At 36.6% G+C, this 23425-nt stretch overlaps 1 protein-coding gene across 14 annotated transcripts in view; it reads right to left on the bottom strand.

Moving 5' to 3' along the window:
• The window catches only part of KIAA1217 (KIAA1217 ortholog), a 753165-nt gene that overhangs the window by 408478 nt on the left and 321262 nt on the right, over nt 1-23425 (bottom strand). For 12 of the 14 annotated variants that reach the window (XM_088789195.1, XM_088789198.1, XM_088789224.1 and 9 more), the window contains exon 1: nt 19092-19305. The exons of the other annotated variants lie outside the window; for them this stretch is intronic. In XM_088789195.1, the coding sequence (XP_088645321.1) occupies nt 19092-19290 (199 nt within the window). In that variant the 5' untranslated portion in view covers nt 19291-19305. Of the gene's footprint in view, nt 1-19091; nt 19306-23425 lie in introns of those variants that run through there. 14 annotated transcript variants of the gene reach the window in all.

Raw genomic sequence — 23425 nt, 5'->3', positions numbered from 1 at the left:
TATTAATACTAGAATGCTTAAATTGCCTGCCTGAAAGAATAAGCTGTTCCTTAAAGGCCATTTACATAGCCCCAAGTGCATATATTAAGTTGATGTGCTATCTAGAAATAATTTTTATTTATGCATTAGGTCAAATGCATTCGGTGAACCTAATTTAAATCACTGTGTAAAGTTGGAAGAAATTAAAATGTTACTTCTTTTAGAATCTTACATTTGAGATGGGCTTTTCCTCTTAATTATGGTTAATTAGTGAGGTATTATTGTAACAATAAATCTCAGGGGAAGCTTCTAGTTTCATGGGTGGTTGGTGCCGGTTCTAATCAGGATTGCTGACCTAATGCTTGAGGAAGGACTGTCTGCTTCCGGAAGGACCCATTAATGACTCAAGAAAACAGATGGGCCACTGAGCAATACTAGTCATGTCAAGGACAGAGTGTCTCTTCTTCTTCCTCCATCCTCTTAAATAAAACCAAGGACAAACATTGACCCGGGAGCACTGTATAAACAACCAGACAGCTTACAGTATCATCAGAGGTTAGAAGAGCCTGCTCAGCTGGTAGCCATTCACAATGGAATAAACCTCTCATCTTCCACTCTGCTAAAATTTCACCAGAACAGACACACATACAAGAAGACTTAAACAAAAATAAGAAAGAAAAAGAAGGCCTTGGAAATCAGGGTATTTAATTAGGGTTCCTTTAGTAATAGTAACAGAAAACCATTGACACTAGTTTAAACAAAAAAGAAGATTTTAAGGATATGGGGCTATTCCATTCAAGGCACAGAAAGGCCACATGAAAGTCTGGATTCAGCAGTGTCATCTGTCTCTGTCACTCTCATCTATCCCTCTCTGCGTGTCTGTTTATTTTTTCCCCTCTCTATAAGTTCTCTTTCTCTGATTCTCTAGGCACTGGGTCCAATTTAGATGTGGCAGGATATTCTGCTGTAAGTACCAACAGAAACTTCCTACCATCTCTCAGATTCAATTCTGAATTTTCAGAAGAGATTATCAGTTATATCAGTGTTTCATTTCAGTTGTGTCATATATAGCCAGGCATTGGGGATGCAAATATTGCTACAGGGGGCCATGTGTGTGAGTGACAGGATGTAGATGTGGGCTGTTCCATTATCCCAAAAGTTATCTACGACCAGCGACAGGGGTGGTCTCCCCTTCGCAAAAGATCAATTTGGATACCAAAAAAATGTTCTATCATGGAATGGGTAATTTCTTATCCAAGACCAACTATAGATCTCTTACAGGAAGCACGTTTCAGGATATCAAAGAAATAAGAATAATCAGATACCTATCTGTATTTAAATAGGCGTATCTTATTTCCTTTAAGTGACAATATAATGCCAGGAAGGGGTGCATGATATTATTCCATTTATTTTCTAAGGAAAATGGAGATTGTTATACTGTTCATACCGAGAGATAATAAGTGGCCATTTGATAACGTGTACCAGGAGAGCTTACTGGTGCCCAGACCCAACTCTGCTGCTCAGAGCTGACTCGTGGTCCTACAAAGCTTCATGTGGCCTTCCATGGGGGTGTGGGTTACTGCTGCTTGGCCGCTGTACCTAAACTGTACCTCCACTCTAAACCTGACAGTTATGTATCACAGAATAGCTTCTCTTCTGTGCATTTCAGTGTTTTTTAACTCATGTGTCTCTCATAGTTCCCTTCTCCCACAATCCCTGCACATTATGGACACTTGACAAATTCTTTCCTAAGTCAATCCATCAGTGGAGGGGTGAAGGGGGGTTAATATAACTCTCCAGGGTGTTCCATGTGCAAGAGGAACCCAAAGTGCCATGGTGTGGATCACTGTCTCAAGGAATAAGAATGCTGTGGAAGGCAACTTAGTAACCAGTGAGCTACTGTGGCCCTTGCATTTTACAAGAGAAAATTTAGGTTCAGGGAGGTGAACGGTCGCTCCGCTAGTCAGAGGAAACACCAAGATTACAGCCCAGTACTTGTCTGCACATCAGCATTGCTGGTGAGTGTGCACTGTGAAATTTCTCACTTGAGAGAAAAACTGTGGTCTAAAGCATATGGTTTGGTCTTTGCTGAGGAGAAATCCTAGAAAGTTCTTGTGTAAGGTAAAGCTGTACCGTAAGAACAACTTCTCGACTGCTCATCCTTTCTCCAGGTGCCCGGACTTCTCAGGGTCTCCTGCGCACTCGTCCATCTCGCTTCCACCCTGTAAGAGTGGCCAGTCCCCAAAGCCCAAGGCCCAATTCATATCCTTAGGCCTAATGCTTGCCTAAAAAATGTTTCTTCTCTTAACTCTCATAGTCCTTTACATCTGAATCTCCTTTAAATGGTGTTTTTACGATGAGTTTTTAAATAGTAGTGTTAGCTTATTAGGTCTAGAGTATAATAGCATCCTTGAAAAAATTTCTGAACTCACAAAAATTCAAGTCTCCTTGTCTTTTTCCCTAGTATTAGCACAGTACAGAGAACAGGGTTTTACTTTATGTTATTGGTTAGGACAGAAGAGAGCATGGATGTTGCAGACAGAGGACCCTGAGTTCAGGTTGCAACGCTCCAATTTTAAGACCCCTAAATAAGGCATTTAACTTTTCTTTTTAAAAAAAATTAATTTATTTTCCAATTACAGTTGACATACTATATTAATTTCAGGTGTACAGCATAGTAATTAGACATTTACATAACTTATGAAGTGACCCCCTGACTAGTCTAGTACTCACCTGACACCATGCATAGTTATTACAGTATTATTGACTATGTTCCCTGTGTAGTATTTTACATCCCCATGACTATTTTTATAATTGACAATTTGTACTTCTTAATCTCTTTCATTTTTTTCACTCATCCCCCTAACCCTCCTCCAAAGCACTTAATTTTTCTAAGTTTCAATTTCCTCATTGTAACATGGGGCTGCTGTGGAGATTGAAAGAGCTAGTTTCTACACATGGAAATGAATGTGATTCCTAGAATCACCAGGAAGCAGGAGCAGAGAATCGGTGTACCCCAAAAAAGTAAAAGAAATGGTCACCCGCCACTGTCCTAAGGTTTTTGGACGCTAAGTTGCAGAAACACAAGGATGAGCTGGTGGGTTCTGGGGAGAGGCCCAGAAAACAAGCCCCCAGAGTAGGTACCTTTCCTGCATGGCCATAATGCAAAGGCGTCTGTTGAGGTCCACAGTTAGCCACACTGCCAGATAATGGGGCAGCCCCGATGTCTCCACTCTGTCTAACATCAGTAAGTTCTCCAAGAAGTAGATGCTGGGTGTTCAGTATTAAACATGACATAATTGCTCAACATCAGTCTTCACATTGGCTCAGCAGGAAAATAACCCTGGCCTGGGGTGACTCACAGTCTGGCCAGGCTACTTTGGCAGTGACTGAAAGACATTGTGACCTGGCTACCAGTCGCTGCCTCAGGTCTTGATGAAGCCAATACATGGATGAGGTCTGTGTCACTATCAGTTACGTCCTTTCAAGTTAAGCCCTACTCAAGTTGTTTCCCATGGAAAATGTCTCCAGTTGACTGGATTAACAGAAGAATTCCCAGGCTTCTTGTAGAGGCTAGACCATCTTCAGTAATGACCTCCCAGAATAAAAAAAAAAACAAAAAACAAAAAAACAAAAAAACAAAAAAAACAAAAAAAACTTAAGGTGAGTTAGTAAGCACAGAATTAAGAACGGATGAAATGCTTTTAGAATGGAGGACAGAACCAACATTTTCAAGTCACTTGGGAAGCCATGAAGAGACAATAATACGAACATGAGATAATCAGATGGAGGACCTACATTGTTCAATAAGTGTACGTAACGTATCTCTGACTGAAATGAATCACCACTGTGACAATTCAGTAGAGAAGGATGAAACTAGAAACGATAAACTCAAAATAAGTTTTAAAAATGTTGATAACATTTTTTTTTATTAGGAGGAGCAGAAGGACTTTCTCAGCTTCCTCAGTTCCATAGGAGGCACAGAGAGCCCTGAGACCGGAGAGAGGAAAGTACAGGGTGTTACAATGACAGGCACTGGAGGAGATAAAATGAGAATTCCACATTATATGAACAGAAAGAAAAATAAAAGACATCACGCCTCAAAGGAATACTGTATGACCTGCCTCTCTTTGCTCTTTTTTTTATTTATTTGGTTTCCTCAACATTATTTGTGTGACAAACACTGAGATTAGTACTGACACTTTCTTGTGGAGAAACATGTGAAAACAGAGAAAATTGGAGAGGAATGGGACAACACTAGGTAAATACAGACAGAAAATGAAAATGTCTGCAATACCAAAAGCATTTTTAAATTTATTTTGCAAAAACAACCTCAAATCCTTCTTTAAAGGGACAGTCCACTTATTTTCTGTTATACTGAAATTTTACTTACTATACTATAGTATGTATACTATAGTATGTCATTCTATCACAGAACACAGTTTATTCCAGGATCTGACAGTGGAAAGAAGCAGGAAAATTTGTGTAATTCTGCTGCCCACTGAACGCAGAAACTTCTCCACCTCATCCCCCATTTGGCCTAGTGACTAAAAACTCACTGCTTCATGAGGCAGCCTGTCTGCTTATTGTGGCACTCTAGTTATTAATTTGATCTCTTTTACATTAAGGTTAAAGCTCCCTCCATTAACTTCCCCTAGTTGGCCTCAGCTCTGCTTCGGAAGTACCGAGAGCCCCACCCTCTCTTGACACACTCGTATTGGAGTAGCATTCATCCCTCCCTTCTCCCAGTCCTGGAACCATTCCTCAGATCATAAGTTTGCTCCAGTTTATTATCACTGCCTCATCTGAAGTGTACCTAGAACAAGACCATCTCGAATCCCCAGGCTCCATTCCTCAGCTCTTGACATGCGTTCTGAGCAATTTTATCCATATCCAAAGCTCTAATAAGCCGACAATTTCCAAATTTGTTTATGAAGCCCAGAATCCTTGCATTTCAGCTCCAGATAACCACCTCGCTCCTGGACATCTACTTGGGTATTCCTCAGATACTTCAAGCTCAATATGTCCCTGATTATTTCTAGCACCTTCCTCCCCATAGCTGCTAGGCACCTCCTAGTCCATGGCTCTCTGAATGGCTCACCACAAACTTGGTTGACTCAGGCAGAAATTTAAATCCCTCACTCTCTCTCATCTCCCTCACCCCACTGTTGTACAAAGAGGGTAAGGGGGATCGAATATATGGTGATAGAAGGAGAACTGACTCTGGGTGATGAACACACAATGGGATTTATAGATGATGTAATACAGAATTGTACACCTGAAATCTATGTAATTTTGCTAACAATTGTCACCCCAATAAATTTAAAAAAAAAAGATATCACCTATGCTTCCTTCGTATATCTCTTCTTCAGCCTCACAGCTTGTCCCTTAATTCCAGCTTCAGTTGAATGCTTCTGAAGTAAGAGTGCTTATTTGCTTGCCTAAGGCTGCTGAGGCATTTGAACTGAGTCTTCATTCTGCCAGGATTCTGTCTTTCTTTGTTAGGTTCACTTCCTCTCTGCCTGTGTTCTTAAGCTCCATCCCCAATCCTTCAAACTGCTTCCAAAGTGAACTTGATACTGGAAATTTGTTCACGTCATTCACCCCTTCTCAACATTCTTCCAAGTCTTGCTGGAATATCAGTGTTCTAAGCATAGCTTAGGCTTCTGTAGTGGTGGCTGCTCAATAATGACCCTTGCCATTTGACCTTTGAATGACCTAATGACCCTTGACGCTCTTTGATCACATTTGTCAGGCAGCACACACTGCCCCTCAATGGATCTTACAAAAGTAATATGTTATTGAGAGCCTGAGTTTGAGCTTCTAAAAAGTAGCATGAAAATGATCATGTTATTATTATTTATGTTTACCTTATACATTTAGGAAAGAACAATATTTATTTCTTCATTCCTGATTAATTGACCAATCTTCCATTTAGGATGTCTGCACTAAATCGGTGCTTCTCAAGATATCCCTCCTCTGGAACTGGGTTTTTATTATCAAAACACAATAAACATTTTCCCTTTTTGTTTTTCAAAAACATTCATAAAAAATACTTCCGAGGAAGTACTTCTTAATGAAGGATTCCATACGCTGATGAAAAGATGGTGAAATAATAAACAAAATAATATTCTACTATTTTTGTCATTTTCCAAATACATTTTTCTCATCTACCTTCTCTTCTCCCTCCGTGCCATACTTCCCCATTGCTTCCTCAACACTCACCGTATTTTATCTCCTACTTTCTGATGACGACAGACAATAATGCCCTTTCAGGGTCACTGCTGCAGTCACAGTTCATGTTTATTGTTATCTAGTAGCTGATGGTATTTAGTTAAGTGTTCAATACAGTGTAAATATATTTTTCAACTTGTGTAAGTCCACACCAAACTGTACTTGATCTTTCACTTGTCAGTTGGCATTACAAGATCGAGGAACCAGGAATGTGACTTCACAAAACATGTGCTTCAAAACCAGAAAGTAGTAAGCATGGTGTCTATTCAATTAAATATTAAGTTATAAGAAAGATTAAAAAATACTAATCCTCTCCTCTGTTTTGCTGATTTCATTGCACAATCAAAGCTCAGATTTGGAGAAATACTGAGATTATCTGAGTACAAGTTGGAAGAGAAAAGCCAGCTTTATGATGGCCAATGTTAAGTGCATTATGTTCAGCTGAATAAAGTTTTAGTATATGTGCTGCCGAAGCGAGCACAGCTGAATAAAGTTTTAAATGTGTAAGTGAACCAGTGAGCACAAAGGTACTTCTTGAACCATTTTTCCCCCAATGAAGGTTTTATAAACAAAAGCTGCAATATTTTGTCTACTTCTGATTCATTCATAGAGAAGAGGGTTCCATAATTATGGGCACAGTTTTTAGAATTCCTAACTGTTTAGATGGATAACCAGAAAAAGAAGCAAGCTTTATATTATCTTCAATAATTGGGGACTGTCTATTAAGGGAAATACTAATTCCCTGATAATGACCAATTACCTTTAATTGGTCTTGTTAGGTATGCTAACAGCTACAGTGATTTATTTAGCAGATACAGTAACTACTTTCTTGAATACTCAGGAAATTATAATTATAGAAACATCCTTAAAAATATTAATGAGACTACAATGTCCAAGCAACCTGAATACTAGTTGAATTCCATAGAGACATGCTCTCAGTGACAGAAACACATGCTCTGAATATAAAATAATGATCTCCTAAAATTCTATTTTCTAATATCCATTTGCATATTGTTCTCTAAATAGTTTTCTCCTTTTGTAACCTTCCTCTCCACTGATAATATGCAAAAGACAGTAAGTTAAAAACACTTTCAGCAAAAAATTGAACAAATTAGCAGTGATGTTCCCTTCCATGGCCAAAGAGAAAACAGGTTTACACATTAAGCTTTATGTTCAGAATTTTAACTACTGAGTTTCTGGTTGCTTCAAGAAGCAAGATGTGACTATAAAACACGTACCTCTCAAGTGTATTTGGCCCAGTTATAAAACTAATAATTGATTTATATATTAGTGTATTATCCATAGACATGTCTACACAGTATGCAATTTATTAAAATCTAGTAACTGCTATTTGATTATAACCCTCCATATAGGTATAAAATTAAACAATTACTTATTATTATTATATGTCTAGATGTGGGGTTTTGGTTTGTTTGTTTGTTTGTTTATTTATTTATTTAATGTATCCCTCTTGGGGATGGTTGGGCTTCCTGACTTCAGATATTGTCTTTTTATCAAGTCTAAAACATTCTTAGCTGTATCTTTTCAAATAATGCCTCTCTCTTAGTCACCATATAGTCTCCTGGACATCCAATTGGACTTATGTTGGAACTTCCCACACTCTTTTTTTATATCTTCTAACTACTTTTTTCATATATTCCATCACTTTGTCTCAGCACTGTATTAGGAATTTTAAGTCTATTTTCCAGTTTACCAATTCCCTCTTCATTCTACCAAGTCTACCATTTAACAAATCCATTTAGTTTTTACATTTAGTTATTATATGTTTAGAAGATCTATTTAATCATCTATTATTCAATATTGTTAGATTTTTTTTCTTTAAATATATATAATACATTTATTTCACATTTTATATCTATAATTCCAATATTGGCAATTGATGTAGATCTCATTCTATAGGATTATTTTCCCTTCCTGTCTCATTCATGGTCAGTTGTTTCCTTGTATATTTAGTGAACTTTTATTGTGAGCTCATGTTTTTGGACTTTTATCTGTGGGAATTTTTAAGAGACCTGGATATAAACTGTATTCTTTCCAAGACAATTTTTGTCTTCTACCACCAGGCAGCTGGGGACACTGTCAAGATTAAGCCTTTAAATAGTTTTTTTGAGGGCTTTTTTTCCCCTTCCTCCACACTAATATGACCGTAAGGCCCTAAGACCACATGAGCGAAAAATATGAAGTTAGTTATTCTTAGGATATTCCTTTCTTTTATTCTTCTCTACACAGACATGAGGTTGAGTCAAGAGCTTTCTCCATGGTGTCCTTCTGCAGCTATCTTTCCTTGTACATCCATTGATGGTGTCACCCTGGCTGTATGTAGAGTTAGAGGTCTCTAATAAAACTACTATCCTTCTTGGTACTCAGGATTTACTTTTCTCCACTGATTGTGTCTATTAAAATTCCCTAGGCTACAAGGGATTAACAGATCATTAAGCAAGTGATCGCTCCAGCTTTCACTTATTCTTTTGTATTGAAGCTCCCTTCCTTCCTTCCTTCTTCCTTCCTTCCTTCCTTCCTTCCTTCCTTCCTTCCTTCCTTCCTTCCTTCCTTCCTTCGTTCTTGCCTTCCTTCTTCCTTCTTTTCTCTCTCTCTCTCTCTCTCTCTCTCTCTCTCTCTCTCTCTCTCTCTCTCTCCCTCTCTCTGTCTCGGAATTCCCTTATTTTCCCATCAGATCATCCAGACATTAAAAAAGATATATATCGTATTTTTTTAAAATCCACTTTTTAAAACTTTGGTCTCCTGGGAGAGCAGTCTCTGAACATCTGTTGGGTACTGAGATGTACATAATAATATATGTACATTATTGTTTGGAAATAATGGGAATAATAATGTATTTCTATTGTTATTTGTTGATGATTCTTCTAGTTATAGCTATTTGAAATCCTTGTGTCATAACTTTAATAAGTAGGACATAAATAGAAGAGATTTGAGATTTTTCTAGTATATGATCTTTAAATATTCAAGATGTATCTTCACAAATCTCTAAAAATATAAATAAAAGCTTCATCATAAAGAAAATTCACATTATGTTGTGCTAGAAATTGAAGTAGCAAATCAGTCTTCAACTTCTGAGAAAAAAGTTCGTAATCAAAAACTGAAAATCTCCACTCTCAGGGATACATGAAGGATAGCCAACAAAACTAACAAACCATCGATAAGAATTATGTGATGCAGATAATATATTAGAAATATGAATGTAAGGATGTTGAAAGTCTCTTAATGGCTCCCACTGCTGAATCTTTCTCCTTAGATTGGAGTATGGATACTGCCAGTGATATGTGACAGGCTTTTGTGGAAATCTGAAGCTATAAATTAAACATGGTAAGAAACATTTTAGTTCTGACGGTAATTCAGTTAAACACGATGTTATAGTAAGCCAACAATATATTATGGGGTAGATTATAAGACTTGCATCATTTCAAATATAAAATATTTCAAAGAAAATTCATACTTGGAGTATTTGTTTGCAATTACAGAAGTGGCATGAATGTATTTGTTTCTGTTGGGAGGGAATGTTTAGAATACTTTGATCTGGAGTTTGAAGAGAAACTTTTCAAGTTGGTATCCATGAACCTTAAGATTTTGGTCCTACCTCTGCTCCTGCTTTGACCCTGGAATGTTGGAGTTCCGTAGCATCGTCAGACACGGGCCACATTCTCTTTTGTGTACCTCCCATCCTTCCATCTCCCTAGGTGATTTCAGCCAATCCCATGGCTTTAAATAGCATTTGTCTATTGATGATCCACTTATTTGTATGGGTACACCCTGCCCTGATCTGGTTTCTAGATCCAGGTTTCTAACTCCTTATCTCGTGTTGCCTCTTGGATACTTAGTAACTGGACCACATTCATATCACAAACAGAACTGTTTAGTTCCCAGAACCTGCTCCCACCTAGCTTCCCATTATTGTCTATCACTTTGTCTCGTTTAACTTTTGTCATAGAGCCCACATTATAAAGTAAGTAGAGCCCACATTATAAAGTAAGCCCTGTGGAACCACAGCCTTCATTTATCATGGCCTTCAACTTGGTTAGAGTCTAGAGCAACACTTGACACACAGTAGGGACCCAATAATTGTTCATTGAAGGAATGAAAAAATGAACATCCTTTTCTCTTTTGCAATCATTCCAAATAGCCCTCTCTCTCCCTCCATCTATTTCTCACCAGTTCTCTTTAACTCACTCAACACTGGTCTACTTTGCCATTTCCTAAATACAACATAGTCTTTTATCATGCTTTCTTTGCCCCCTCCCTGTAAACACCTATTATCTGGGGAAAGAGCCTTCTCTGCTTCTTCACTCACACAATTTGGTACATAAATCATTCAGAAAATTCTATTTAGATATGCAGATAATCTGGATATCCCAATCATTACATGATCTCCCTCATGGACTAAAACCTTATTTTACTTTTTTTTTTTTTTTTCAACTTTCCAGTATTTAGCACAATGCCAGACACATAGTCAATGTGCTCTTTGGGGGAGGTCGGGGTGGGCCGATGAGTAAAGGCATTGTAGGAATCATATTGTCAGAAAACAACCTAATCACCAGCATCAAGTATTAAAACATTGACTCAAATAAAGTCAATTTAGTGTATATCTAATATATGCTCAAATGAAATTTCTTCAGTTTATTAATTTCAAAATCTTCAATATACCAACCTAATAATATTATACATATTCATGATGCATATGATAAATTGTCAAATATAAGCATAATAGCTGTAGTCTGAATAAATAATTGTGTTTAAATAATGAATTTCCTTTAATTTCTAACTTATGTATTATATTTGTAAAGATGAATGACCAAGAAATACAAAATATATCAAAAAAGTCTGTATCCTTGACAGATATATATCACTGATGTTTCTTGTATATAAAAAAGGATTCTTGAACTATTTGTGGTTTTCTTTAGCTTATTTTGGTTATGTAATTGTACATTTTGGAAACATGGAAAATAAAATTAACCTGAACCCATCTGAGTTATTCCCTGTTGCAAAAATGAGAGACTACCACATACTAGGTGTCATAAGTGGAGTTCTTTTACTTAATTTAAGACCCTCGAGATTAACTCAGGAGACCATAATAGTAAACTTGGTATAGCAGCACTACTAAGAGGAAGGCTTTTCTTCTGTCTAGATTTTTCAAATTCCCAGACACTTATCCTACTCATATCTGGCCATGACCTAAGAAGGTTGGTATTATGTGATTACGGAAGAGATAAGTAGCCTTATAGGCAGACAGACAAGTAGTGGCTCATGATAGTTTCTCCTAAATGGCCAAGATTAATGAAATTACTCATTAGAGCCCATACAGTATATAATGATATACTGAGATGATTTATTTGCTTAGGAGAATTTTTATAAACACATCCCCAAATAACAAGGTAACCACACACTCTTTCATATACACTAATTCTGATTATTTTTCAACTGACCAAATACTGATTACTTAAATAAATTCTATAGAGTAGACATATTTTGAAGATATGGTGGCTCATTAGACTATAAAACTTAAAGTTGGAAGTAATATATTGCAATAAGGTAAAAAAATCTAAGTTCAGGGAATGAAAGTGAAAAAGTAGTCCAGGTGGTTAACTATTCTACTGAGGTCGGCAAAATTTCTCATTTGTGATTGTATACAATCTCTTAAGTTCTCTTTAGAGGAAAAGATTCACTGGGACACAGATCTAAATTTTAGAAGGTACCGAATAATACAGACTTTGGGAAAATATTCATAAAAATAGAGTTTGTTACTTTAGCTTTGAACTCTAGTCAAAGGAGAAACAGAAAATTATTATTACTATTTTTTTCAGAAAATTATTTTATAATTTTCTAATTTTATTGAGCTAAGAAATATATTCCTTTATTAGGTACATTAGAGATAAGCAACCAAAAGCAAACCTGTGTATTATAAACATAATAAGAACTATTGTTCACAAATTTTCAGATTAAATGAGCCCTGATTATAATTTAATTACAGTGGTAAAATTTAATAAAGATTTGGTACAACTAGTGAGAACACAACTCACTGCCCAACCATCTTGAACTTGGAGTAAGCAAGTAAACAACAGAGAACTAGGAGTGTAGATATCATAGTACAAGAGACGTTATAGATCAGAGGTCAAAAGGAGTTCATGTTAAGGAAATGAACATATGAAGGGAAACCTAAAGATCTAGCAGTTTCTGCCTTTTCTGCATAATATATATATAGAAGGAAAAGAGAATCGAGATAGAAGACACTAGCTAATGCCAGTGCACCTTTTGTCTTGATCAAAAGAAGTAACTCCAAACATTTTCCGTATGAATCAAAAGAGACAAATACATTAGATGACCTTTAAGTTTTTATCCCACTCTAAAATTCTGAGACTTAATTGTCTTTATCCTCCATGGCCTATAGTTCTCCAATGCAGATGCATTTAATTTTTTATCAGACCTGTGAGTTGTTGACCTCTTTGGGCTAAGTAGGCTATGTCAATGTAACTGAAAACACACAGGTTAGTTGAAAGAAAACCCTAGGTTAATTTTAAGAGGTGGTCTCATACTCCTTTTCTGACATACTGAATTTTAACAGAATCAAGTAAGCAAATGAAATACGGAAATATACGTTACTTATATTTCTTACTTCTCATCTATTACTGGGTAGAAAATGACAAATAAAGACAAGGTTAATAAAGGAAAGCAAGGAAAACTCTAGAAGTAAATGTTAATTTTTAATATACACAAAGTCACAGCATATACTACATCTAGTTGAAGAAAAATTGCCATTAACTGCTGTTATGATACATTAGGTATGTTTAGTTTTTATTTGTAAAACAACCACCCAGATTAAGCTATGTGAGTTTTAGTAATAGGATGGGGAGAGACTTACTGGTTTATACAGATGTGTAACGCATGAGTCTGGACTAACCGGTATCAATAATGAGGAAAACTATGAATTTAGTAATTGTGAGCACAAATTGCCATTGCTCTGTTGAAGAAATACTGTGCCCTTGGCCTTAGCTGAACTCAAAATGAGTGGTATTACTCACAAAGGCAGTCAGATAAAGGAACATACATGATCAATACAAACCCACTGCTGCTTCTGGAATATACTAGACAAAGTGCAGGCCCTGCCACAGGGTGATGACCATTTACTGGTGTGATCAGCTTGTTACAGCAAAAAGCAGTACACTGAGTACAGCTTTTAGAGACACTGCCTGCCTACCCATAGCCACTATTACCTTCCATGCTACTTAACTGTGCAAGAGTTTAATGTGCAAGGCCTGATGTCACTGCAGTCACCAGAATGGATTTGAACCCTACTAGAGAGAAAAGACACTTTTTGCACTCGAGTTATAAATATTTTTGACTTATAGAGGTGGACAGTATTGGGCTGCAGGTATCCATAGACAACCTCAGTCAATATGTCCCATGGCAAGTAAGATGCATGTGAGGTTACCTGTTTGAACATAAAGAGTGGTGTAGGACACGTAATCCGGGGTTTATTATGGAGTTTTCCTGATGTAGGTACATGCATGATGTTTGTAAAAGAATACCTTTTTTACCTTCCATAGCAGTTGAAGGTAAATAGAGATTCCATTGTGCTTGCCTTAGAGTATCCACGCGGCACATATGCTCTTGGAAGCACTGGACACGCATTAACTAAGTCATTAATCCTCATCACTACTTCTTCCCATAAACCACACATTATTATTCTTTAATGGTTGATAAAACTCAGTCAGGAAGGATAATTGCCTTGCTCAAGGCCATAGAAGGAGCCTACGTTAGAAAAGAATTAGACTTGAGTGATTTTTGGCCTACAGGCTTGTACTTGGACCACTAGGTCATGTGTGACGGAGAGTTTTTCTTGAATTGTATGCGGAGCCTCTCTCTCTCTCTCTCTCTCTCTCTCTCTCTCTCTCTCTCTCTCTCCCCCTGCATACCCACTCAAGTCTACAAGCAATGAGTGTACATATTGGGAATTACAGGGTCCTATATTTAACATATCCTTTCATTTCTAAATTTTAGAAAAACATTTACAGTACTGTGATAAATGTTTAATCCTGAAATTTGTTCTCTTCGTTTTTTAGTTCTTTGTTTTTGTCTAAGAAACACCAAACCTGGGCAATAAATACAAAGGCCGAAACCAGAAGAACATATTCTAAACTACAGAATGTCAGACAGTTTTTTCCAGGGACCCAATCACAAGACTACCCAATCACAAGCCTTTAATAAATTTTATTAACTTTTTTGATGAACAAGTTGCTCATCAAACCTCAGATTAATTTTACATAAGAGGTGGTCTCATACTCCTTTTCCGACATACTGAATTTTAACAGAATTAAGTAGGCAAATGAAATACGGAAATACACGTTACTTATATTTCTTACTTCTCATCTATTACTAGGTAGAAGATGACAAATATAGATAAGGTTAACAAAGGAAAGTAAAGAGAACTCAAGAAGTAAATGTTTTCTCTATAGGATACTTTAGCATAGTGATGAAGTATGCGAGTTCAGAAGTAAAAACTGCCAGAATCAGAATTCTGGTGTTACCTTTTTCTGTCTGCATGATCTTAGGAAAATAACTGATATTCTCTGTCTCAATTTCCTAATTTGTAAAATACGGATGGTAATAGTACTATGTCATAAGTTGTTGTAAGGATTATATGCTATAATATATTGCCTCAGAAGAGAGAGCTCAACAGAGCTTAGATATCATCATCATCATCATCATTACAAATATATAGGACATGGAAAGTATATTTTCAAACTAAGCTAGTGGTCAGTGCTCATATCCACTTCTAAAAATGCTTTCCTTTATTTAGAGCAGTTAAGAAACCAAATAAATAAATAAATAAATAAATAAATAAATAAATAAATAAATAAAATCAGGACAAAACAATTTTGGGGAAATATACCTAAACTGAATTCAGAAGAATATAAAAAAGTCAGGAAGAAATGGCACCTTCTCAGATGTTGACTCATATCCTTATCCTGAATAAAATTGTTCGCACATATCAACACATACTTCAACATCCATTTTTCATCTATTGGGTTTTCATCAGGAAGAAAGTTCTTCAGGGGTGAAAGTTAGATATTAATGCTGCTGTCCTAAAGTTTGTTGGCTTCCAGACTCTTTTGTTCTAGGGGCCAATTAGACTGTTGGCTAACACACAATGTGATATATAGATGATGTATTATAGAAATGTAGACTTGAAACCTACATAATTTTACTAACCATTGTCACCTCAATAAATTGTTTTTTAAATATAAATATATCCTAGACACATTAAGAAAAAAAAAAAAGACAGACAGAAAGAAAAACATACCAACATTACAGTGATGTGGTTACTCACATTACTAAACATAAATGAACAGTACCATCAAACTGGGGCAGACAAAGATAACTATACTACCTAGGCAAATAAAGAGGCAGATTATATACAGAAAATAACACTATGCATTTTAGTCTCAAAATAATCAGAGGAATAAAGGCTTCTCGGAAAATAAAAATATGATGATGATAAAAATTACAGTGGAAGAGGTGAAAGATAAGGTCAAGAAAATCTGGATAACAAAATGACAAAGCTAAAAATAAAAGGGAAGATACGTGTCAGAAAATTTATGCAGTAGATTCAACAGCTGACTCATAGGAGGTCCATAAAGAGAAAATTAGAGCAAATACAGAGGAAGAAATTATTAAAGAATTAATAAAAAGAGAATTCACGGAAGTGAAGGTCACCATTCTTCAAATTAAAAGGGCCCATCAAATATCCAGTGAAAAGGAATGGGAAAAAAACCCCACTTTTAAACACTTCAGTGAAATATCAGAACATCAAGGATAAAGAGAATATCCTCAAAGCTCTGAGAGAGAGAAGATAGCACCTACAAAGGAATGTGTGAACATGTGAACAATGTGGGGCTTCTCATCAACACTTCTGGATCCCAAAGGTAATGGAACAAGGCCTGCAATATTAAGAGGGAAAAAATATTTTCAGTCTGAAAATCTATGCCTGCCCCACCTATCACTGAAATGTGAAAAAAGGGTAAAACTTTTGACATGCAAAAACTCAGAATATTTACCTCCTATTTAGTTTTTCTTAGGCCATTTCTTCGAAATGTGCTTCAGCAAAATAAAGAAGTAAACTAAAACACCTGTCCAGGTGCTCTAATAATCAGACAGGAAAAGGTGGGACAGAAGGACTGAGGGATACAAATATCTGAAAGAAAAGGGGGTTCTATGAATACAGTCATATCCATAGTGTCCTTGGGAGAATTAGTCATAGAAATACTGAGGAGAAGGGAAGACTGAAGACTAAAAACTATAAGAGAAAATGATTATAGCACACTTTCTGGCTTAGCAATGAAAATATTTATGAGGCCTTATTTGTTACACACTTTACTGATGTTCAACTTTGAGAATTAGCCTGTAGACAAACCATATAAGAATTCATTACGATAACAAAAAATAACTGTTATCAACCTTTTAATTATGAAAAGAAATTTAAGAGGCAGAGATAGGGGGCAAGGAAAATAGGTGAAGGGAAAGGTCACTGCACTAACTTAAAAAAATAAATAAGACTATTCCCTATGTTGTACTCCTCATCCTGTAAATATATATATATATATGTATATATATATATATATATATATATATATATATATATATAATATATGCATACACATATATATATGTATATACATATATTAAATTGTAGTTGACATTCATTAGTATTCAGTTTCATTAAAAAATAAAATAAACAAGAGACAAACTTTGTTTAAAAAGCTAAAAGTGTACCAGAATACACTTAACACTACTAAACAAATTATACAAGGGGAAAAAGAAGGAAGTCAGACATGTGAGAATCTACATAAAGAGACTGAACTAAACCTTGTGTACCAAATGAAATAACCATTCTGAAGGAGTAACACTAAGATCTTACATGGGGGCAAGGACACAATGCCAGCTCAACACAAACTTAAGATGGCGTGATTATTATTTAGAGTTCTTCATTTTAGAACAACCATTTTAAGTAAATAAAGACAGTCTTAATATCCCGTTCTCCAAATTTAAGAGTCCCTATTGGTACTGTTTGACATGATGTATGGCTATGAGAAAGAGAATTCTTTTATACATTCTGATGACTGTTGTCTTTCAAAATAATCCAGTCCTGCTCCCAGCTTCAAAATTGTCACAGTGGAACTTTTCCTTTCGAACAGCCTGAATCCTCTCAGGTAGATACAAAGGAAACACCACTTTATTATTTTATCACCTGCCGGGTTAATTTTTTTACAAAATTGTCATTATCTATATTGACCTCGCATATTGAAAATCACTCTAGATTTCAAATTAGTTTTAATTAACTCCCAAACCAAATCTGCTATCAAAGCAAAACTATTTTTACTCATTAAGTTTATTCAAAGATGTCCCCATAGGTTGCTAAAAGAAGGTAAATAATTTGAATAATCTATGGAATATGCATTTAGCCTTAGATTGTCTGTTTAAAAGTTCCATCCACAGCATACCTCACACTGATATACATATATATATATATATATATATATATATATATATATATATATCTTGAAAAGTATGTAAACATTTACATGAGATATGTATAACTCATGTAAATGTTTAGATACTGTTCAAGTTGAGGTGATAGACCTTTTTTAGAATTTTTTTTAGACTTTTAAACATATTATAACATCAGAGAACTTACTTTCCTTTTAAGCAGCCAAAATTCAGTCCCTTAAGCAACTTCTATCAATGTTTCCAAAGTCCTTCAGTGTTCATTGTATGTGTCTTTCATAAAGTATTTTGATTAACAAAAGAGTTTTTGTACAAATATTTCATTAGTCATAGTAAATAGAACAATAATAAGCCAAGTTAAGGAAAAATAAAATTTCCAGAGATTTGCATCTTTGAAATAGTACCTAGCACAAAATGTATTATTGGCTATTCATCTGTAATCGTTTTTAATGGAGAAGAGGTCAGGATTAAAATTGTACGATGAACTTACTTATTTTTCTATAAAACAAAAACTTCCAGTTATAAGAATATTAAAACAATTTTTTATTTTAGTATGAAATCACAAGGCCAAATATTACACTTTAGGTAGAGTGCTCAACATGTATAAAAATAATACTTACACATGTTGCTTAGTGATTTAAAATGTAGTTCTTGGTATAACAGAGCAAATTATTATTACATTTTAAGCTATAATGTCATTACTCTCTGTTATTATATACACAAAAATAACATAGCTTTATTTGGTTACTACATTTCTCAATTCCAGGTCAAACAGTTAACAATATTCATGCTAAGTAAAACATTCTGATATTCACCTGAGAAGACTCATTTAAATGCTCCCGGTAATAAAGTTAGTAGAGATTTTTGTCATGTTTGGGAAGGAACCACATAGGCAGATTATAATTTCAGGTACAAATTCATTTTTAAAAGAAACTGCAAAAAATTAAGCATGCAAAAATTCTTTTGCTAGTTAATGTTAGAACATTTTCCTCCCTGTTTTGTTTCTTTTCCCACAGAGAAGCAAAAGAAAAGAAACTTCATGTGAATATGACTGGATTCTGAAAGTCTGTGAAACACAACCAAGGATAAAATCTGTTATTCTCAAAGAGAAGTGGAAAGAATCAGATTTCCTCATCATTCCTTAATGAAAGAAAGTTCTTCTGTTGCCTCCTAATTATTGGTTATTTTAGGAACACACTCTAGGATTTCAGGAAATGCTATATTCACATACACGGATACGTTTTTGAAACCACAAGTCTCATTCATTTGAGTTACCCGGCAGTATTATTAGGAAAGAAGTTTCTAAGCATACGCTGACAAAAGCAGCCGGTTTAAAACATTACCTGTGTGTGGCGAAGGCTTCCGCTGAGCAGGCGGGGCGGCCGTTTGCACCTGCTGCTTTCCTTCACTTCCAGTTTTCAAAATCTTCTCCCCTAAACTGATTTTTTTCTGTTTGCTGTTCAAATCATCCCTCTTAGATGACGGCAGCTTAGAAGCTGCATTAGCTAAGAAAGGTCTAGCCAAGCGAGAAGGTTTGGACATTTTAAATACCAGGAAAAAAAAAAAGAAAGACAGAAAAAAAAAGAACCAACCCCAAAATGTACCTGCTGGGGCAGCAGATTCTAAAAAATCCTTTGAACTTCACTTTTCAACTGCCACAGTGTAAAACGCAGCTGTATGGAAACTGCTGGGTTGCCACTTGGGTTTCTTTTAAACAAAAGGCATCATGCAGCCACAGAGCCCATTTACTAGACCTGTGGAATGTAAATGTGTATTTCGAAGATGCCAGTAACAGTTTTGCAATGGTAAGTGCTCCAACTCCGAGTGAACGGCAGATGTTGGAATAGGCAATGTGAAATAGACACACACTCTCTCACACACACACACACATGCACGCACACACACGGAACTTTCTAGCATGCACAGACTAGATGACACCGGAAAGCCTAGAAGTGGAAAAAAGTGTAAATATTACCCCACCCATTCAGGTATGACATATGATAATAAGACAGATGTGGGGTTTGTTTTACTATGAAGTGCATACCAATTCAGTTTCCAGGCATTAGTTTAAGCAAATATTTCCTTGCCTTAGCACATTCCTGTATTATATTTCAAGATTTGACCATGTAACGAATGCCCACCAACATAATTACTTCTCTGGTTGTTTATAGAACACACATTGCACTGTGGAAAAGAAGGAAAACAAGAATGTACTTTCCATACCTGTTTTGGCTGCCATGGGATACCTACTAACTGGTGAGGAGTTGTGTTGTGTGTCCATGTGATGTGGTGTGGGAATGTGTGTGGTGGGTGAGGTGGGTCTGGGGAAGAGATATAAATTATTTTACTGTTTAAAAAGCTTCGACTTTATTTTAACAAACACACAAATATTTGTCATTACGATGCTTTCTGAAAGACCCAACAGTAGTGGTGTAAAAATAAGTGTGTTCAAGAGGTCATGTTTTTCTAGGCTGAAAACATTCCTTCCACCCATTGAATACCTAGTCCATACCAGGAGCTCACAATCTTTTCCCCACTAAGGGCAACCATTTTCTTCTTAGTTTCCCATGTCAGTGATTTTTATGACTCGGGGTTAAGCTGTTTCCAACCTCAATTATTGTGTGTTCCCTTAGGGAGAGTCTACACAAACTCTATGAACTATAAAAAGGTGTGGGCATATGAGATCACACAACTCCACTCCAGGTATAAATACTATGCTATTCCCCATTTATAGCTGATCAGTGCACAGCTACTTAGCTCTTCATCAGAGGCAGAATTATGTGCTGGAAAGAGTATAAATTTTGGAACCAATTGAATCTGAAATTACCTCTAAATCCTAAATGCAGGCCCAGCCCTGGGAAAGTTTTTTCATCAATAAAATTGGGATAGTGATTCAACTGAAGTGACAAATGTCTGGCACATTGTAGCACTCAGTAAATGTGAATTTCCTTACCCTGTACTTCCAAATTTTCACAGTTTTAATGATTCCCAACAGGTCTAGTATGCTTATAAAATATCAGAGTTACAAAATCAAATCCTGACCCAGACCGGAGAACTCACAATAACATCACGTTCCTGACTTCAGACCTCTTGATTTGGGAGAAAGCATCGTGAAAGCAAATCTTTAATATGCGTATGATGAGATATGTATCCTGCAAATGTAATGAACCACTGCATATACTGTTCTATCATAAAATGCTCCACATTAAATACTGTAAAGCCTAACTACCAAATTTAAGCAACCCCTTTACTCTTAATACTTCTGTCCAAATAGAATAGTCTATTTTTTAATTTATCCAAATTATCTTTTACTGCTGCCTGAGATCCACTGGTTTCTTAGGCCTCTTTGGGTTTTTGCATTTTATTCATCAGCAGTAGCAGTTGGCTTTCTCTTCATTAATTTCTCAAATTAATTTCTTAATTAAAGAAATTAACTTCAGCCACATCGTAGATGGCCAAGTGGAGAACATCAGAGTTATGTTGGGATGGAGAAGCTGGCGGTCATAAAAGTTCACTCACCAGTCCAATGACCACTTCAAAGGCGAGGCTCACATTTTAAATTCATGCCCCAGAACGACAACCAACAATGACATACGCTGGACCCTGGGATCTGAGAATCCCATGGCTGCTGAGGGCCTGTGGTACATGGCAGTAGACTGTAGTCTGGAAAGCCAACTAGAAGGATCAGGGCCAGGAAAGAAGTGTGATTGCATCCTAACACCATTGGAAACAAGTAGCTTTCCTGTGCGATGTGGGTAGAAGCATTTCAGAGGAAGAGAACTATGGCTCGTCCTGGTGCACTTTCATTCTCTGGGGAAGTCCAGTATAATAAGACCCATTTTGGAAAGGAGGGAAAAAGAAAGTGACTATATAACAGGCTGCTTGTAGAGGTGGGGATTGGGGATTGTATCAGTCAGGATTCTCCAGAGAAACAGAACCAACAGGACACACACACACTCACACACACAAAAGACAGAGCGTTTAAGGAGTTGGCTCATGTGACTGCAGGGTTGCAGGGTTTGGCAAGTTGTAATACTATAGAACAGGTTGGCAAGCTAGAAATTCAGGGAGGAGTTGGTGCTGCAGTCTTAGGTCCAAAATCAGCAGGCTAGAAAGTCAGGCAGAATTTTTATGTTGCAATCTGGAGGCAGAACTGATATTTCTTCTGGAAATCTCAGTCTTTCTCTCTTAAGGCCTTCAACTGATTGGATGAGGCCCATCCATCTTAGGGAGGACAATCTGCTTCATTCTACTGATTTGAATGTTAGTCACATCTGAAGGAGCTTCATGGTAATATCTAGACTAGTGTTTGACTGAATAGCTGGGCACTGTAACCTAGCGTAGTTGGCACATAAAATTAACCATCACAGGGATTCAACTCTATCCTTTCTAGGTTTGCAATCCATGGAGGTCTCTGCACTAAGCTATCTGCCACACCAGGAAGAGGAGACATGATCTGGAATGTTCCCCCCAAATAATGTGTATTGGCCATGTAGACAACACAGAATTTGGTTCTAATGTGTGACTAAAATGTGCTGTTCCAAGATCTCATTCAGTGAATCCCAGTATAGGCAAGGACCTACAGGAGAGGTAAAAAACATACCTTCCTCTTTTTTCTACAGTTACCCCTTCATGGGAGCCAAAGGAGCCTCTAAAGGTCCCCTCTATTACAGAGGACAGAGCTGGTGCTGAGCAGCACCTTGGTTGTGTGCACTGGTGCCTCCAGGCTTCATGTATTGACTTTCTGCCCTGTTTCCCGTCTTCATTGCCCTGGCATATAGTGGGCAGCACTTCTCCCTCCCACCTCACATGTCCTTACACAGCCCTTCCTCCAATATCATTCCTTACAGAGGGAGCCGTCCTCAGTTGGGATTCATTGACTCTTGCTTTCCTGTGACCCTATCTCCACCCAGAAGAAGCTTCTCTATGATGTGGATGCCTGGACTACTGGTGGGGGGCTGCATGGGAAGCTGTCTCTAGGCCATGGTAGTTTCCAAACCAGAGAGACTCTAGAACCACCTGGAGAATCTCTAAGAATGAACCTTCCTGAGGCTCTACCTCAGGCCCAGTGGATTCAAATGTTGAGGAAGCGTTCCTAGAAATTTTTTAACGTGATTCTGAAAACCAGAAAACCTGTCTGAGAACACCAAACTGATTTCATTTGTCACCTAATCACAATTTCAGAGAACATACTTGGTTGGAGCTATAATACCTGGGGTAGGTATATAGTGGGGTAAGTATATTATCTGTCACTCAAGAAATAGGCTTCATATGTCTGCACTAAAACTCATGCACCCATTTAAATAACACTGATTCATCCACAAAGTATCCACAAAGTCAGTACTTTGAGGCACATTGAACAGCACAATATGGTTCAATATTTTTCCTCTCTACTCACTGGAAGTTTCCTGGGATGTCATTTAGTGGATATCAAATCCCCAGGCCATGATAAAGTCTGGTCACAGTGTTAGTATATTTTTACTTTAAACCAAGACAAAATTGAAAGTTGACACAGAAGTAGTTGTTTGGACATGCAACCGCAAATCAGCTCAAGAAAACCCTTATAAAAATGAAAGCTGAAAATAAAAAGAGGTTTTATAAGTTTTTTATTCTTGCCTCATTCCTAAAAAAGAGATCTAAGTTGGCTTACTAAATACATATACTACTAGAAATTAAC

Source organism: Rhinolophus sinicus, chromosome 1 (genome assembly GCF_057876585.1).
Source record: "Rhinolophus sinicus isolate RSI-liver-muscle chromosome 1, RSI-T2T, whole genome shotgun sequence".
NCBI lineage: Eukaryota > Metazoa > Chordata > Mammalia > Chiroptera > Rhinolophidae > Rhinolophus > Rhinolophus sinicus.
The sequence above is the reverse complement of the archived record's forward strand: the minus strand, read 5'-3'. Positions and strand labels throughout refer to the sequence as shown.